This window comes from Chlamydotis macqueenii, chromosome 15 (assembly GCF_036417535.1).
Source record: "Chlamydotis macqueenii isolate bChlMac1 chromosome 15, bChlMac1.mat, whole genome shotgun sequence".
In the NCBI taxonomy this organism is placed as follows: Eukaryota; Metazoa; Chordata; class Aves; order Otidiformes; family Otididae; genus Chlamydotis; species Chlamydotis macqueenii.
The window spans coordinates 11618687-11637853 of NC_141570.1; the positions used below are offsets into that span (position 1 = coordinate 11618687).

The 19167-nt window shown below is 38.1% G+C and overlaps 1 protein-coding gene across 2 annotated transcripts in view; it reads left to right on the forward strand.

Annotated features, from left to right (window-relative positions):
- APOLTP (apolipoprotein lipid transfer particle homolog) overlaps positions 1-19167 on the forward strand; it is a 103191-nt gene that overhangs the window by 17015 nt on the left and 67009 nt on the right. Inside the window, exons 6-16 of one of the 2 annotated variants that reach the window (XM_086759664.1) lie at positions 669-806; positions 1704-1893; positions 2857-2984; positions 8903-9006; positions 10601-10766; positions 11637-11819; positions 13097-13249; positions 14545-14689; positions 16230-16388; positions 17099-17217; positions 18272-18553. In XM_086759664.1, coding sequence (XP_086615790.1) covers positions 669-806; positions 1704-1893; positions 2857-2984; positions 8903-9006; positions 10601-10766; positions 11637-11819; positions 13097-13249; positions 14545-14689; positions 16230-16388; positions 17099-17217; positions 18272-18553 — 1767 coding nt within the window. Of the gene's footprint in view, positions 1-668; positions 807-1703; positions 1894-2856; positions 2985-8902; positions 9007-10600; positions 10767-11636; positions 11820-13096; positions 13250-14544; positions 14690-16229; positions 16389-17098; positions 17218-17573; positions 17740-18271; positions 18554-19167 lie in introns of those variants that run through there. The other variant, XM_086759663.1, reaches the window with a different exon arrangement.

Genomic DNA, 19167 nt, shown 5'->3' on the forward strand with positions numbered 1-19167 from the left:
TTATTCATCGTAAATTTTTTCATTAATTTCAAGAGGCTTTAAGATCAGGCTTCTCAGAGCTCTTTACAATTATTTTTTTTTAAATAGTTAAGCTCAAGTTCTGCTGTGTTACACTGAAATAATAGACCACATTACCCAGCTGTCGCCCATGTGTTTGCGTGAGTGCAGCTGAGATACCTTAACGGGTCCACCGCTTCTGTTGTGAAGAGCAGTCTCTAGGTTGACCTTCAGCATGATGTGCACTACCTCATTCTCATGTTAGTGCTACAGATCAGTGCTTAAATGGGTGTTCTGCAGTAAGGCTCGGGAGACACATATGTAATTGCGTTTCTTCTGAGTAGAGATGCTCTTCTGAATTAATGCTTCCCTGTAAACCCACAAAATCTTCAATGAAAAAGCATACGTCTGTAAATGATCTGATTCAGAGTAAGACAGCGAAGTTAAACAAATCAACAAGCCACTTGCTACAAAGTTTGACCAAAGTCTTTAAAATTATTTGCCTTTCCATGGCTTTTATGGCAAAGCCAGTGTCCTGCAAGGGAGAAGTTATGTGTCTGTTGCATTGTTATTACAACAAAGCAATTATTACAATTAATTATAACAGTCCATAATACCTACTTATATTGTATGGGTGCATGTGTGATTCCATGCTGTACGTTTGTTACTAGGTGGATGTTCTGGGAATATGCTCAACCAGGTATCAGCGAAAAGGTCCTATTCTTGTCAAGACAAGGAACTTAAACCTCTGCTCTCATCGGTATTCTGGTTTTACTTCTGTGCAGTCTGTTGCTCTTCCTCGTATGTTGGTAAGTGTTGGGGAATGACACTGATTCTTCCAGAGGGCCTTTTAATTTCTTTGAAGAGTCTAAGCACCAGGTTTGCAATTCACGTCAGGCACTTCTCCTAATGGGAATGTTTTTCATAATGTAAATGAAAACATTTTTGAATAGTCATTTATGCTTAATTATATTTGTGTATGTCTGCCGAAATGTGAATCCCTCACAAAGAAATGATGAATATTATTGTCTCTGTAATGCCTGTTATTCACAGAATTTTTTAAATGCAAATTTGCATTGTAGTTGATGAGCATTATAGTATAAATGCGATAGGTTGTTGGGCACCTCGATTAACCTCTGTCATTAAAATATGTTACAGTGTTAAACTGAACGTGGAGTGTACAGCAGAGGAATAGAGAGATATGGATAAGAAAAATACATTGTGCAAAGAAAATTGTAATTTGCAGAAATCTTTGGAAAGATAGAAGCTTTTCTAAAACCCATCCTTACAGCTTTACGCTGTTTGTGGCAAATACAGTCAATGTTTGTATCTTGTGCCATTTTTATTAGGTGACTATTACTTGTTTCTTGTAGTGTACTAGCTAGTCATAATTTTTCAGAAAAGCCTTTTGCTTTTCTCAGCTCTGCTGACCAAAAGGATCTGCTTAACACTGATGGTTTGTGAGCTGAAACGAATTGAGACCATTTGACACTGAAAGTTAGTAGCACTTGCATTTCAGTGATGGAAAAATTAGACTGAAAATAAAGAGCATATTAACCTCTACAGACCGGTGGCTGTCAAAGGTCCGAACAAGAGACTTCACACTGTATCACAGAACTGGAATCCTCCATGAACTTGGGAGAGAAAGAATTGGGCAGGCTGACTTAGGTCATCAAGGCTTTACCTGAAGTATCTATTCTTCTCAGTCTGAGCAGCAGATCCTGTCCTCCAAACTGGAATGTGTTCAGAGTATTAAGGATGGAGTCTTGGCGGAGGCCAAATGTACTGAGTCCAACCTTGCTACACCGTTCTCTCAGGAGGGCAACGGAGCAAAGACACAGACACAGTCTTTGCTGAAACTCTTTCAAGTGGAAACAGAGATACTGTACAAAAAAGGTAACGTGATGTTTTTACTAAAATAAAGTAAATTTATTTCCTAGAAAAATCTTGGGTCTGGGTCTTGCCTGTGAGAACTCTGCACCTGGTGTTTCCTTTCATGCATTGAACAATGTGAAAGTGGATGTTTTTACAGGCTAGGCTGCTGAGAGCTGTCCCTTCTTTGGGAGCCTGCTATAACAAAGCTGGGTGGGTCTCCAAAAGTGGTAGATTTTCTTAATGGCCAACTCTTTTTTTTTTTTTTTTTCCTTTTTTGCCTTCTTTACATACCTAGCCCCTTTGTACGCAGAGGATCAGCTGTCCTGTGTCAGTGGACAATTCCTAGTTTGTGTGCAAATGGAGCCAGAATAGTTACAAGTCCTAATGGAACTAAGGATGTGCCATGCCTGAAAACTGATTGAATTTTTGCTTCTTCTTTGCCTTATGAGCTTCTCCTTAGAAAAATTATTTTACTGAAGTCAATTGCAGGCTTACCCAAGGAAAGGTTTTAAGATTTCCAGGACACTTTTTGTTTATAGCTATAATAAGATGACAAGATTCTTCCTCAGGAAGAGGTTAAGAGCCAAGCCATTTATTTTTCTTGACACTTACATGTCCTGTTAAGTTTTTGGGAGGAGTGAGTGAGTAGATGAAATTGGAAAGTGCAATGACAGTAAAGTAGCAGGGCTGTTGTAAGAGGCATATTGATGGAAACTGGAGAACTTTTCATATGTATCTTCTTTGTCCTGTTTCTCTGACTCCTTCTTTCAGGTCACATTTGTCTTTAGGCCTTTATTCTATTGTATTCTTAAATTCAACCTGACTGCAGACATTCATACTCATCTCTTGGCTTTACTGAAACTAGAGAGATTCTTACATGTAGAAGTGGAGGCTGAGAGAGAAACTTTCCCCTAGCATTTAGGGTTAACCATAGCAAATGGCCAGCAACCACCAGATATCTGATTTTTCCTTATGTCTTTCCAGTGGACTCTGAGAATCTGTATGTGACCAGCATGCTCTATGAAAGGGAACAAACTGAGAGGGAAGTCACTGGAGGGGAAGTGACTGAACTAGTGTGGAAGCTTTGCTTAGCACATAGTGCGAGTTTTGAGGTAAGCTTTTACACATAACCTCTGTTTCCTTGTAAGGCCTTTGTGGTCTGACAGTTCTCCTACACAGGTAAGGGGTGACGAGAAGAACAGGATTTTAAATACTGAAGCCTTCCATTGTTTTGGGAACTTTTTAATGTGGAACTGTAGAAAGACGAAATGTTTCAAAGTGTCATTTTCCTATATAAACAATAAATGAAGAGTCAAAACGTCATATGGCTCCTGAGTATTGGGCAAAAGCAATTTTGAACCATATTCTTAATTAACCTGAAAGAAAATGTTCTGGATTTTTGTTTTGCTGTGGAAAAAAAACCAATCAAACAAAAGTGTCTGTTTTGGGTTGTCACTAATGGTTTTGATGCTTAGTTGTAAAAACTGTTTTCTAGAGCTTTAGTGTGAGATACTGCCCCTGGTAGTGCTGCTGTTTCTATGTTTATTGGAATTCTGTGGTCCTTCTCCTGTTGCCTCATCCCTTCGAAACAGTTTGCACATGAAACCCCTACCTCTACATCTTGCCTGATTGATTCCATGTGATTCTGATGAATTCTAGTAATAACCATCATGTTTTCTGGGGATGCTGCTTGACTCCAGGGGTAATCTCTTCTCACCTAGATTATTTGCATTAGTGAATGCTGCTAAGATAAGTTGGAATAGTTGGATCCCATGTAACGTGTAGTGGCATAGTTTTTTTCTATGATGAGGATCTGCCTGTCTTGTTAGCTCGTGCAGGTCTTGTATTTTTTATTGATACTGGCAGCAGCTGGATCAGTTAGTATTTGTCAATGTCTTTGAAATTAAGATCCCTATCTTCTGTGAAATTCAGACACTATCAAGAACACCTGTTACATACAATACAGAAGGATCAACTGATGATGGCAGTTCAGCTTGAGATGAACTGAGGTCTATGATCTAAAAGAGAGGGCACTTCATATACCATTATGTTTCAGATGGAGTGGTTCTTGCTAGTAATGGTGTTCCTACATAGAACAATGTGAAAAAAAATGTAAATTTGAAAAGAGAAGAACAGTTCTTGTTTAAGCCATTCATGGTTAGAATGTTACTAGAAAACAAGTATGGTCTAATGGGGAAAGCACTGAACTAGGCCTTGGTGCCTCCATGAATTTACCTCTGATGAGTTTAGTCAGCTCATTCCTGGTATATTCCCTGTCCTCTGATGTTCTTGTCTTGTTAGATTGCTTGTAATTTTGGAGCAAGGTTGTTTCTTCTGCAATGGGCCTGTGATCTGTCCTGTAAATGTGTGTGGGTAGAAGTGACGTTAACAAAAAGAGTCAGACCTAGCCTCGGAGAAGGCACTTCACTTTCCTTTGCGTAGGTTAAGTCTCCTGTCAAAGAACAGAAGCTCTGCCTGTCTCTTCCCTGGGCAGGACACAGATACTGGGAGACGGAGTACAGGTTTTGTGGGGACTGGAGATGAGTGCATGGCTGGATTACAGCTCTGCAGGCCAGTGGTGCCTGTTTAGAAGTTAATATACTGTGTATACTCACCTTTCTCTTAGCTTTAGCTGTGATTAATGAGCACAACTAAGTGCGTAATGTGATGTGAGACTTAAGGCAGAGGCATAGGCTGGAGAAGGATCACAGTCACAACAACTGAAATGGGCAACTTCAGCCAGCTATGATAAATTACAACCCTAGCAGTTACTCCCAACCTATTAAATGATGATCACAGTCTGACCTGATATCACAGCCTGACAAAGACCTCAGCACAGGGTTGAGGAGAAAGCAGCAGGTGGCCTTTTTGGGTGGTAGTATATGGAACAGGTTTCATCTTTTTTAGCTGCGTGCTAGTGAAATTGGGACTATAAAGAGCTAGCAGAGCCATAAACATAATGGTTCTTGCTAATGTAGAATAAGAGCAGCCTCTTCGGGTATGATAATGTTTAATTCTATGTGGTTGTCATTGTAACAGCAGTAATAGCATTTAGGGGTAGACTAGAGGATCTAAATACTGCTGGGAAAATGTTGAAAAAAAATTGCTGCAGTGAACCTGAGAAACTTTCTCCAAATCCTGCCTTCTTTTGAGCACCCATAATTCAGTGTCTTTGAAAGAATAGTAGATGATTTTTCCCAGTAACAGTGGGATGTCACTTCTGTCTCCAGAGAGGCCCACTGGCTTCATGTGTGGGAAATTTGTTTTGTAAATTACTAAGATTAGCACAAGTGGTTGCTGTCTGTGCCACTGCCTCAAAAAGAGGTGAATTATTCATCATATGCCTATCCCAGCACAGGGTTCGATTGCCATTCACTGTTTCAGGGTGTTCCTTCTGTGTGACAAGACCTTTCAAAGGGGATCTTTATTATCTCTCATTCCAAACGATAAGACGTCCTTCGGGCCAGGAAAGAAGTTATGGGAATGCCTACAGTGTTGCTTGGGAGACAGCTCTGCTGTTACGCTTGTGTTGCTTGTTTGTCCCCTTATTGTTTAACTCTGAATGAGGTGAGATTATGCATTTCTTTCAGGACACAAAACCGAGAATAAATGTAAGGGAAAATCTCCAACTCCAGAGGAAACAGTGAAGGGTTGAGAAAATGGGGGTGGAGACAACCTACATAGTGACAAAGAATGGTCAAAGGGATGGGGAGAAGGGATCCTCACTTGAGAGAGGTTTGAAGGAAGCCTGTCACACAGCTTCTGCTGGGGGCTGTATTGACATTTGGCTGGCTGGATTTTGATGCTGGGTTAGTAGCTCTAGTGAATGCGCCTGTGTATGCGTTAAGTGGTGTGGGCAAGAGTAGGTCAGATTCACTCTGCCCAACTCCTATGCCACAGTCTGACTCAAAGGAGTTTACCTTTAGGACATGGTCTCACTTTGTTTTTCTCATAAGGCATTCTAATTGCTAGTTACTACCTAGTTGGATGTTATAATTTGCATGTGTCTAACTTGTGGGTGTAGGGAGTATAACAGAATATTTCCCAGGTAAGGAAGATATTCTGATTATCAAGATGAATTAAGATACTGGAGTTACATGGATTGTTTTGCTTTTTGAAATTTGACTGCTCTTTTTCTGTATGACTATAATAATACCTTTACCAGGAGCAGAAGTCTTTATCTGCTGTGAATTGGAAAGCCTTAGAAGACAGTATTGGGAATGGCCTGTTAGGTTACTTAAACCTGGTCTGTGACCAGGCATGATTATATCCTTCCTGAAATCCTGAAATACTACAAATAGAGGAGTTTACGATGAGGTTATTATTTATCTGACAGCTTGATTTCAGTGCAGCCTATGTTGAAAAATAAAAAGTCCACCTGACCAGACAGTTCATTCTGAAGCTTTATTATTAGGAAGTAAAAATAGCTTTTTCTCTGGCAGATTTTACACTGAGTTACTAGATGGGAGCTTGTCTAGTCAGCAGGTGTGAAGCAGAATGCAGTCAGTTTACAGTCTAAAACTGTATCACCTGGAAATACACCAGTGTGGAAATGCTATGTGAACTGTGCTGTGGCCTCCAGCTGATGAGCCACCTGAGCTCGTCATCAGCTGCAGACAGAGGTCCTTGTGATGACATCTGTGATGCTCCCCAGCTCCTTCAGTTGTGCTGCCCATAGTGTATTTGTATGTGTAAAAATGCACATAAGGCCTGTGGTTTACAAATGCTTTTGAAGAACTTCATTAAATACAGTTCTCGGAATATTTTATAGACCATGAAATGTAATCTGTTTCACTAGCTCAATAGTGTTCAGGGTTGGGTAATTTCTTTTTAAAATAGACCTTAAAGGTGATGATGGGATGGAATACATGTGGATCTAACAGATCTAACAGAATTTTCACTATGGAATTATAAATGTTATCGGAATGAATATCTAAGTTCGTGTACGAGAATAAATTCCAATGTTATTGCTAAAAAGGGAAGAAGTCCCAAAAGAGCAAAAACGTAAATAATGTTTGTACTGGATCTGAAAAAATGTTCTTTCAGCTTATCAAACAACATGGTAAGAAATTGCTCCATGTTCTTACTGAAAGACAGCTGCTTTTTATTGAAAATGTCTTGGCAGTCTTAAATTAAAATTAAATGCTGGCACTGGGTTATTCCAATTTTTCATTGTTTTTGGAAGCAGCTCCTGGAAGGAAGGTCAGGTAGTCAAAGTATGTCTCGCTTCAGGCCTTTGTAAATGTCACTTAGTGGAATTAGACTTTGTTTATATGATTTTTACATGAAGAAAAATGTTTTATTTGGAACCTGAGCAGTACTATGCCTAAGCCTTTCCCATCTGACCTGACTAAAGAATTGAAGTAAATCTATATTACATCAACCATGATTAAAACTTGTACATTATAAAATTAGGTTATAATGATCATACAAGCTACTGTATTTAACATTCTGCTATTTTTTCAAGTAATGAGACCTATCTCCCTTCTTGAACTTTGGATCAGGTCTCAGAAGAACACGTCTATGTGCTATTTAGCCATTAAAGTACCATTTTCCAAAAGCTTCTACTGAGGCCAAAATAACAATATGATTAATAGTATATGTGCAAATGAAAATAATCTGAAGAAAGAAGAAAATGTCCTCCTTTCTCAGCAGGGGACAGACTGGCTAGGTAACACAGATAATGAGTCAGGATGACACTGAAAGTTTTGTTCTGCATAAAAATACACCTCTGTCTTCTTCATAATGTATTACAGTCAATTTAATATTTGATTAATTTGATTTCCAGCATCACATTTTAGAAAATAAAAATTATTACTAGTAATGTAATACACATCCAAAAGTACCTCAAGACAGTAGTTTCTGAAAAATATTTGTTTCAGCTAATAGGAAACTGATACTGCTACATAAGGTAAATAGGAGTGAGAGTGGTGGGTTTTTTTTTTTTTAATGTAAAGTCTAGTACAGCTAGCTACTTCACTTAGTGGGTCAACTCCAGATTGCTCTTAATTTCTTTCAGCTGTGCACATGCAGATAAATTATTAAACAGAGCTATTCAGCTTCAACTGTACAGTTAGATTGAAGTACTTAGGTTTTTTTTTTTAGTGAAGTAACCCTAAAGTAGGTTTTTCCATTTTTCCCGCAAGAGCTAGGAACAGCTTCTGAATGAAGGACTAGAATTTCTTTACACTGAAGTGTGTGTGATCATGCACTGCATGTGAAATAGCTGCTGTATGTTGCAGCAATCCAGCTTAGCCAGGGAGAACAGCTCTTCTGCTGCTACAGTCCGATGCCTCCAGCCTGGCAGCGTTTGAGGCATTTGGGCAAAAGGCTTAATAACATGCTTTAACTTTTGGACAGACCCAAAATGGTCAGGCAGTTGGACTAGATGATCGTTGTTGATCCCTTCCAACTGAAATAGTCTGTTCTGTTCATTTTTAACTAATCCTGTTCTGCTGCAAAAGTAAGAGCAGTTATGCTTGGGCTTTTCCCCAGTAAGCCAGGGTATTTTCACGCAACACCAGAGGTACTCCAGCAAAACTTTTAAGAGTTGTCCAAATCTCAGTTAAATGATCTTTCTCGTAAACTTAAGAGTAATATAAAGTTAGTTTGACTATTGTTTCACTTTGGTTGAGGCTGTATCAGCAGTTCTGGTCATAAATCAGGATCTTGCTGTACAAACTCAGAGAAGATTATAGGCTTCTCTTCTGGATTGTAACCACAGTGCTGCATTTTTGTTTATGATTCATTTGTATGCTAGTGGTGTGCATCGTGGTCACTGAGCACTGTTGCTTGAGGGACTAACTGACATCCTAAGTGAAAGCCCTTCTCCTTATATGTTTGCAGCCTGAAGAGCAAAGCAAGGGACGGAAGGAAGATAAGTGCATAGGGAAGAGGAGATTTTACTCTCGGATTACATTGTAAATCAATGACAATGCTAGTATAACCCAAAGTGTCTTGTTGTGCTCTGTTCTCTAAAGCTGGTTTCTGCACAGCTGTAATATCGTTTTGTTGTTTTGCTCTCTTACAGACTGCAGACGTTTTCATGGCTCTTGTGTTTGAGCTTCGTCATCTTTCTCTTGAGGCCTTAAAAGTGCTATGGCAAAGATCTTCGTTTAAATGCAGAGACAACTGGTAAGATGCCTTTAGTAATTGCATTTTTAAAATTATAAATAGGAAAGAAATATATTGTAAATATCATAAATATTTGATATGTTTAATTATTATCTTTTAAAAATTTTAATATTATAAATATTTAAAATAGATTAATGTTTAAAATCCATGCCCAAATGTTTGATTTGAATTTAGAGCACTTTAAAGGAAGAATTTGTGTTGCAGATCTTGTTTATCTGGCAGAAGGATGATATTCTTCCCTTACTGCTGGAAGATATTCTCCCTTATGTGTTGTATAAAATAGACTTTCCTGTCCCATGCCTATTCCCACAGACAGACTTCCTGTTTCAGGAACAATGTGAACAGGAAACTTGAGTCCTGACTTAGATAGAAATAAATGCTGCTAGTTTTAAGTGTCTACTGCTATTTGTTAAGGAAAAGCTTCCCTGGGTCTGTATCTTCAGTGCCCTTAGTTTTCATGAGGGAGAGAAGACAAATGTTAGGCTGGGAGTGTGGACATGGTGGAACTGCATCTTTCAGTAGCAGCCTGATCTCAGGATGGTTTATACCGATCATTCAACTGCAGCTTTAAAGATCAAGGCCCCTACTCCTCTGCAGTCAGGAGTAGTTCTGATCTAATGGTTTGAGACTTTCAGAAATGCTAATCCAGTATTATTAAAATCAACAAAATTTTTTTTCTCCCTCCGAAATCAATGTTCTGGAAAGTGCAAACAAAGAAACAATTTTTTTTACAGTATTTCAGTACGAAATGTCATCAGCCTGTTTGAAATGCATCTAGTGTCAGGTTTTATGTTTGTAACAGTATCTGAAACTTTACCTCATGCAAAAGGGCAAATTTTGTTTTGGCTTAGGTTTATTCTTACCTTTTGACAAATAATCGTGTTAATAATCTTAAATATTAGAAAGTAATCTAAACTACTCTGTGTCTTTCAATATTAACTTTAGATTAATTTTGCTCAGGACAAGGTCATTAACTTTAGGAGCTAAAAAGAATACCGTGCAGAGTACTCTCTTACTCTGATGCAAGTGCTTTTACCCAGTTTAGTTTAACAGTTTAACTGTTTCGTAGTTAATGCAAGTGTCCATCCACCAGTATGGGAGGTAGGTACAGAGTATTTACAGAGGGACTCTTAACACCTGAAATGTGTATTGTCTGTCGTGCTGATGTAACCTTTCCACTTAGATAAGGTCTAAAAAAGCACAGGAAGTAAAAGCTACTCAATTCAGTTTTAGTATTTTCATTTGTTCGTGGTGAAATGAAAGAAAAAACCCGCCTTAATAAAAAATCGTGCTTTAATGTACCTCAGTCTTTAGAAGTCAAACTTGGGGTATGTATTGGCTTCGTTTTCGGAGAAAGTGACTGGATATTTTCTTAAAAGCTTGGTTAAATGCAGTTTTTGAAACACCAATATGCTTTTTCACATCTTGGCTGAGGCATGTTTCCGTAAGGTCACTACACCAAAGGATAATGTTGATTTCTATGGATTCTGGCATTTGCCAAGCCAGTGAACTTTTGTTTACTTTGAAAGAAGCCCAACCTGTTATTTCATTCTTGGTCATTTTAAATTTGCTGCGCTTTTTTCTTGTGTTACAGGCAGCCCCTAATAGATGCTCTCCCGTCTTGTGCCACAGAGGCATGTGTTATCCTAATGAAAGAAATTATAGCTTCTGGAGAAGTTGAGGAAGACAAAGTGGAATACTTTTTCTGGTCATTCTCATTCATTCCTAAACCCACCTTGGGCATGATCGAATCTCTTGCTGTGAGTGGATGCTGTTTTTTCTTTTTAAATTTATCATCAATCTAGCTGGTTCATATTTTTTTTTATTTAAGAGTAGTAGTTTTTTTTTCCGAAAGTTTATACAAAATTCTACATGTCGAGGTAATTTTGGTAGTGAAACTACTGGCTATTTTAATCTTGATTGCAAAATAGGATGCAGTCCTGTTTGATCACTGGAGCTTGATTTGCATCTGTAGCGTAGAGACTTAAAAAAAAAAAAAAAAAGAAGGAAAAAAAAAAAGCTCTCGATTTTAGCAGGCTTTCCACCGCATCTGCATACAATAAGTTATCTTGAGTTCATTTGAACTTCACAAACGCTAGTTGAAGTGGTGGGATTTTCAACAGTAACAGGCTTACTTCAGAGGATGCAGAAATTTGGAATTCTCAGGTTTATGAGACAAAAATATTTTCATTCTAAAAATGGTAAGCTGCCCATGACTTACTGAGCTGTCAGTGCTTTTTGCTAACTATTGAGGTGGGACTTAGAGAAACTCTGTACTGGTGAGGGTTTTAGTGTTTTGAGGGTCCTGGACAATAATTTGGATTTGTTTTCATACTCCTTCCTAAGCGCGCAGGGCATGATTTCTTGTGAAAAGAACTGAGGTCTGTATTGTGCTGACACTAATTTAGCCCATATATTTACATGGGAAGGTGGAAGAATTGTCCGCTGTATCTCTGCAGGGTTGTCCTTTTTTATTTGTTTAAATCCTTAAGGGCTGTTTGAAAACATGCATTGTTGAGATTAAATTCTAGTGTGTAAATATTTTTATACATTTATTTTCTATTGTGCGTTACAGTAATAATGAGAATTACTTTTCTGAAATGCCCTGTTCTTTTTGTTCTTGTTTATAGTCTTTGCTGAAGTCACCAGGAGCAAGCCAGAGCTGCTTCTTAGGAGTAACTGCTCTCTTACATAGGTTTTGCTCTGCTTACAACTCCTGTGATGATCTGCCTGCCGTGCAGAGTGTGATGAGGACTCTTGGGAAATTTTTGGGAGGAGACTGTACTGTACAAGATTCAGAAGGACTCAGCCAGGTATGAATCACATAGAAGCATATGATATCATGCTTTACTTTTCTGTTCCCTTTATGATCTAGAACTTGTTTGATAAAAATGGTATTCAGAGGATTTTCAGAAAGCCACGAATACAGGCTTTATAAATGAATGTTCTTTGGTAGAATGGGCAGATAAATTTTATAACCCAAGAATTACAACCAATCAGCATGGGTGTTCTCCTATATTTAAATAAGGAAAAGTCTTGGGTCTTCTGATGAAGCAAATTTCATAACTTGGGATATGGAAGAGCACACATCACTCCCCTGTAAAGTGGCACTTCAGCAGCTAAGCACCACACGGCCACTCGCTTACTCCCCCTGCAGTGGGATGGGGAAGAGACCTGGAAAGGCAAAACTGAGAAAATTCATTGGTAGAGATAAAGACTGTCTAGTAAGTGAGAGGAAAAAAGAAACTCAAAATGCATAGAAGAAACCTGGAAAGTGGTGTAAAAGCAATCACTCATCACCAGTAGCCTGACCCACATCCAGTTCCTTAGCAGTGATACCTTAGAACCACCCCCTCTCTCTCCACAGACACAGTTTTATTGCTGAGAACAATGCCATATGGTTTGGAGTATTTTTTCAGTAAATTGAGGTCAGCAGTCCTGGCAGTGTCCCGTCTTACCGACACCCAGCCTGCTTGCTGGGCAGGGGGAATAAGAAACAGAAAGCCTTGACACTGCTGAGCAAGAGCTAAAAGTTTGTTGTATTATGAATGGTGTTTTGGTCACAGAGCTAAAACAGAGCACCATACAGGCTGCTATGAAGAACATTAACTCTGTCCAATTGCCCGTTTTCATGAAAACTTTGCTTTTTTTAACCCTTTTTGTCTTCCAGCAAATCTGATTAACCTTAGCCGAGAGATTAGTAAATCAGAACAGGGAACTGATGAAGAGGGGCACAGTGAGAAAGACTGCTCAGGTCTCATTAGCTTCTTGAAAACTCTTCTCTAACTTACTGCTGAGACGTAGTTGTCTGGTGAATGAAGAGCAGCCTCTTGAAACCACCAAGTCTAAGCCAGATTTCACTTAAAAGTACTCCATGGCATTAGAACAGCTGTCTATGTTGATATGAGTCTTGTCCTCACACTGAAGCCAGAGTATAGCTGGTACAATAGGGGCTGCAGTAAACCTGCCAAATGATCAGTGATCATTGTAAACACTGAATTTTGCACAGAAAATGTTAATGCAATGAAATTTTATGTACAGCAACAAAATGTGGATAACTTTTTAATTCTACCTGGCTTTGTATTTACAGATGCAACAGGTGTTAAAAGCCATTGGAAATGCAGGACTGGCAGCAGCTTCGCTAGCTCCTGCTTTGGGCTTATGTGCTTCCCTGAAAAGTAATCCAATTGAAATTCGTCTAGCTGCTATCCAGGCCTTCAGGCGCATTCCCTGTTCTGTCAGGGTAGGTGATGTTGTTGCCAGCAGGTGACTGATGGCTTCCTGGCACTCTCCCAGAATTTTCACTTTCTGAAATAGTTATGAAACATGCAAGCAAATAAGGAATAAGTGTAAACGTGTCTCCCAGCAGAGCTCCGCTGCTGTTGGAGAACTTGGTAGGACCACCCTGATGAATGGACCTATAATATGCTTTGCTATAGTTGAGATAACACATGCAGTGACTGAGGTAATGCTTATGACTTCTTAAAAAGTTACTTCAGTTGAATGGCTTTTGTCTGTGTGGGTTATGGCTGAAACCCCACAGTACTCCATTTTTCCTATAGTCTGTTCCAATGTATCATTCTCTGAAATGCTAAGTATTAATGTGAAAACCTTGTTGTAATTGACAACACAAAATTTGTTTATCTCCAGTAACTTGGCACCAAAAAGAATGGCAAAGCCAGGAGTGCTTGCCTGGGCAGAACTGCCAGGCCTGATTCAGAAGAACAAGACGTTTCACAGGGACTTGCACTGGGAGAGGCATTTTCTGTGGCTTCTTAAATTTAATCACAGCATGGATTGGCGCGATCTGCTTCTTCTGCAGTTACGAAACTCAGTGTTGCTCCTTAGACCAGTTGAAAGTATGACGCCTATATGTTGTCATACACCCCGTTGTTGTCTAGCAAGTGAACTGCTAAACTGACACCCTGGGTGGACTGGGGATGTTAAATGCTAGTAGTAATGTTACTAGTATCGGTCACCAATGTCTTAATTCCTGGCAGTTCACCAAACAGCTCATATTTGCTGATACTGGGGAGGTATTGAGCAGAATAAATTTGTAACAGTCCTACCCGTTGATTAAGACCAGAAGTAGTGATCTTAATAACCTGGTAAGAAATATATAGCTGTTTTTGTCCGTGTATTAGCTGTGGCACGTGTGTGAAATACAAGAGAACAACTCTCCCCTGTGGGAATAAAACCATCATTCTCAGCAGTGCTAGCAAGTGAGGCCCTGTGTTGCAGGCAGTCTTCTATAAAGTAGTTGGTATAGGATTCAGGTCATAAAGATAATTTGTTCTGGAAATTTGTGGATAAGGTAGTGTAGAAAATATGCACATACATTTGTATACATGTATACATTTGTATACATGTTGCGTGAAGTGACTTTGTTACAGGAATAAAGGAATGGCTATCTCTTTCAGAAAGAAAAACTCCCCTCTACCTGAAAGTGCGTACATGAGGTGTTAGGGGAGTAAATGTCATAATTGTATTTTTCTTTTTTGATTATCTTTTGATTATATTTTTATCTTTTTCTCTTAGACTGCTATATTACTTCAACTTTATCAAACAACCAGTGAAGATGTGGAAATAAGGATTGCTGCTTATTATATAGCAATGAAATGTCCATGTGAAGAAGTATTTAAACAAGTACAAAAGACTTTGCTGAAAGAAACATCCAGTCAAGGTCAGCCAAGCAACTACTGAAGCCATACATATTCCTAACATTTACTTTACAGGTGTAATGATACCAACCTGTATCAATTTTTATATAATCTTAATACTTTGTAAGTTGTTTTTAAAATACTTGTATCATGGCCACGTTTTGTATTGGAATTGTGACACTTTTATTTTAGACATAGTCACTAATGAGTGACTTCATAGAATTAGTTCCCTCTACTGGCAGCTTTTCATTAGCTGAATGCTCTTGAGCAAGAGATGCATGGAACATCTTTGATGTTTAGTGCATTAGAAATACAAATGAATAACTGCAAATTACATCTTGTTGAGAATGAAGCAAGTGGCAGAAAAAATATTACAAAATGCAGGTATGAAGTAAACCTTTTGTTAATTACCTTTTAAATGCTCCTAAATTCAACATTTACTATTAATTTACTTGATGTAATACAAATATTTACTATAAGGACTCACTGCCATGGTCTTTTTTTGGTACTGTCCTGTTTTGCAGTTGTTTTATGTCAGTTTTAATACGATTTTAATATTCATCACAGTATTTTAAAGACAGCATTAGATAGAAACTAAGCAGATGTGAAGACTGCAAAGAAAGATCTGTTGATCTTCATTTAGATGATTTAACATACATAGGAACTTTAAGACTTCCTGCAATTAGCTTCAAGGTTTAGTTGGAGGAGGTTCATCATTGTGCCAGAAGTGATTCTCTGGGTCAAGTGAAAATCCACTAGGGATCACAGTTTGAGAAGTGTGGATCTAATGGTAAACAAAAGGCATCAATAAATTGTTTATAACACAAGGAAAAAGCAAAATATGGGAACTGGGACATGTAGTGTTAGGAATGCTGTGAAAAGGACTTTATGAGGATTGTTAATCATATATCAAATGTATACTAGCTGGCCAATGATGTAGCAGTCATTTGGGGAAAAGTTTGGGGTAAGTATAACATCTTAATTATTGATAGTTTGTTCTGATTTGTGCTTCCTGTTTCTGTGGTTCCATGTTCAATTATTGTCTGATCTGAGCTAGGTTACTGACATAAGAGACTGAATTGAGAACTGATGTCGAGTAGGAAATTTTCTATACGATCTTTAAAAATAGTCATTTTATGTAAGTAGCTTATCTGAAGGAGAAGTTGTTTGTGCTAGTATGAAATGAATCTGTAGATTCTATAAAAGTACAGAGTCCTGTCAGCTCTTTATTACCAAAGCACACAGCTGTTTAAGCTGATCCTATATTTTGAGTGAAGAAGGGATTTTTTTCTAAATGGTTTCACCACATTCAACAAAGAATATTTCTAGACAAATCCTTTGCTTTTAAATCTGTCAAGAAGGAGCAAACATGAAAGAGATATCTGTAAGGTTGTTTGCAGGCAGATGAAAGCAGGCTCTGTCTGCACTCTGATGTGTCTGGATCCTAGCCAGTTCAGATTTAGGAATAATTCTGGTATAAATAAAAAAGATCCCTGTATCAGTTTTTAAAAGTCTTTTTAGTTTTTCACTGATTTCCAGATGCTTTTCTTTGTTTTATTTAAGTGGGCTCCTTTGTTTGGAGTCATCTTTCTCAGCTCCTGGAGACAGATGATCCACTGAAGGAGCATCTTCGATATTCTATTCCTGATGAAATCCTTAGCAGAGATTTTCACCAAGAGTCATGGAAATACTCTTCATATTCCGATGTCACCTTCCGCTCAGGTATGTGGAGTTTTAGAACTTAATCTATATGCCTTAAAGCATTATTGAAATCTGACGTGACTTTTCTGGTCTTTTACGTCTTGCTCCAAATAATTTTATTTTTTATGACTCACTAGTACCCAGATATGTAAATTCTGCTCTGACCTTAATTGGAGCATATAAAATGTGATTCCAGCAAGCCAGACACCATGCAACTTTGCCTTTTGTGAGCGAGGAGAATAAGAACCAATGAACTTGTTAGATTATTTTTATGAACAGCAACTTTTGATTCCTTCCTTACTGAGCTTCCTTTGCAGCCACCGGGGATTGGGATATATTTTTTCCTTCTGATTTACGTGCTTTGCTTTGTGTAAGAAAAGATTCAGACTAATTCCTTCTTATTTTAGTGTCTGTTCATCATTTGTTTTTAGCAAAAAAGCTAGATAATATTTTTCAGAGTAACATTTTGACTTTTTGCCCATCTATTCCAGTGCAATTGCATACAATATGCATTATAAATGGTCTTAGTGTTAATCAGATAGTAGGCTTTCAGTAATGTCCGTTAAAGTCTTTGCTATACTAAAAAGGTAAATAATTTCACCTATTGACTTAACGCTTTATTTACCATCTTCTTAATGAGCAGAGTTGCAGTTTCCCGAAGAATGATGAGACTTGTAAAGTATATAGTAACTGATCTGCAAATGATAGACGTCTGATATTTTCTATTGCAGCTGGTGCAGGTGCAAATATGGAAGCATCCGTGATCTTTTCTCCTTCATCTTTTCTACCACGATCAGTCATGACGAATTTGACTGTTCACGTTATGGGGCAGGCTATAAATCTACTGGAGGCAAGTTTAAGGATTGTTTTTTTTATCCCCCTACTCAAGGTAGACTTGGTGTATTGAAGTAAAAAGAAGTATGTTCTGTTTTCCCATTACAGTTCCTTTAGCAAAGTATGCTTTTCCCTGCTACAGCAAAGTTACCTCAAACTGACGACTCCTTTATGTAATGGACTTAGTTGTAATAAAACCACTTCACTCTGATAGTACCGTACACTAGCCAAGTGAGTTATATTCAGCTCTTATTGTTGACTCAAATGAAAGATAAAAGTCAGTGCTTTCTAAGATGCTGGTCTAGCTCCTCTTTGGGGTAGTAAGATTCCTTTGGTTGATTCACAGTGAAAAATGGATTGGCTTGGGTACACTGTTCCTTTAATACAAGAGAGAGTTATATATACCTAAGTTTTCGTCCCATTGAGCATCCAATGCTTGGGATATTTAAATGGCCTGCCTGCAACCTCATCATCTTTAATTGTGCCTCTGCTGTGCCTTCAAGAGAAAGTAATGTTTGGCATATGGACACTATTGCAGGTAAAAATGTGTAAGTAAAAGAAAGAATTTAATGTAGCCTTCAGATCTCAAGTTTAAGCTTGCAAAGGAAAAAAATAATTTTTTTTAGTGTCATATACCCTGGATTTATATGTGTTAGTAGTACTATTTTAGTCAAACTTGAAACAAAATCTTGTTTCAGGAGTACTGAAAGGGTATGTTACTGTTTTCCAACCAAAATACTGTTTGTAACATGCTAAAATAGCAGTACCTCAAACTGGTGTAAATAAACTTGAATAAAAAATGATATTTATTTTGTGCTGAGCTTCATGTAATCAACAAGCAAAAGAGTTTTTATTGGAAAGATTGAATACTGAAATATCCAGTATTGGATGCTGCATGAGGTAGCATACTAAACTTTGTAGACCGCTGTGATCTTGTGTGGCAAATGGTTCTTTGTACAAAAACCTAAAAGTTGCATCTGGATGTATTTTAAAAATTTTCTGGCTTTAGAACTGGCCATGTTTTATGCATCTCGTTGTCAGGCTTTTCAGTGTTGTATGCTTTCCCCTAGGTTGGTGTACGATTAGAGAATGCTGAAGCTTTTGTGCAGAAGATTTTTGGGCAGAAGTCTTCTACTTTCAGTGACAGTTTTTTTGCAGACACTAATAAAAGAAACCACAAGTCAGAAACCCCAGTGGAAACAACAGGAAAAGTCAAGCAGAGGAAACTGACTTTGAAGCCATACAGCCCTGCTGATTATCTTGTGACCAAGTCTGGCAAGCGAAAGCTGAGAAAAGCTAACCAGAATTGTCTTAGTAGAAAGTACAGTAAGATGAGTGAGCTAGTCAAAAAGGTAACTGACTCTGATGATCTTGGAAAAATTAATGACGTGCCCCGGTTAAACTTAGGGCCCCATCTAGCACTGGACAAAGTGCTCTACTGTGGCTCCTTTGTGTAAGACATATGTAACTTGTTCCACTCACTTGTAGAGAATTTAACAGCTACATAAAATACAAAGCAACAGAGACAGATCTTAAGTTTTTCAGATGGTTTTATTGTCTCACAACAATGACTCTCAGCCAGAGGAGTATGTTGCCCGTGTTTTGGGCTTCCTCATTATTTTTGGGCTCCAATCCTCTTTATACTGATGTCCTTTTGTCTGTTGACTTCTGTGACACTGTAAACAACTGTTTGTTAAGTTCATGAGTCATGCTGTTTGTGATCTGACTTCGCAGTTTGATGTTAGATGTTACATTGACCCTTTGTGAATTTACCAATGTTTGGAGAGAGCTGTGTTCTGTGTATGTAACGGGGAAGTTTGAGAATTTACTTCAATTGTTGATGTATTATTGGGAAAACTTGGGGGCCATGATTTATTTAGTTTACTTAGACCATCTCTCTTGTTGGGACTTGTCTTCTCAGAGTTTCTTCTTAAAGTGTAAGCTCATATTCATGTTGTGTTGCTGT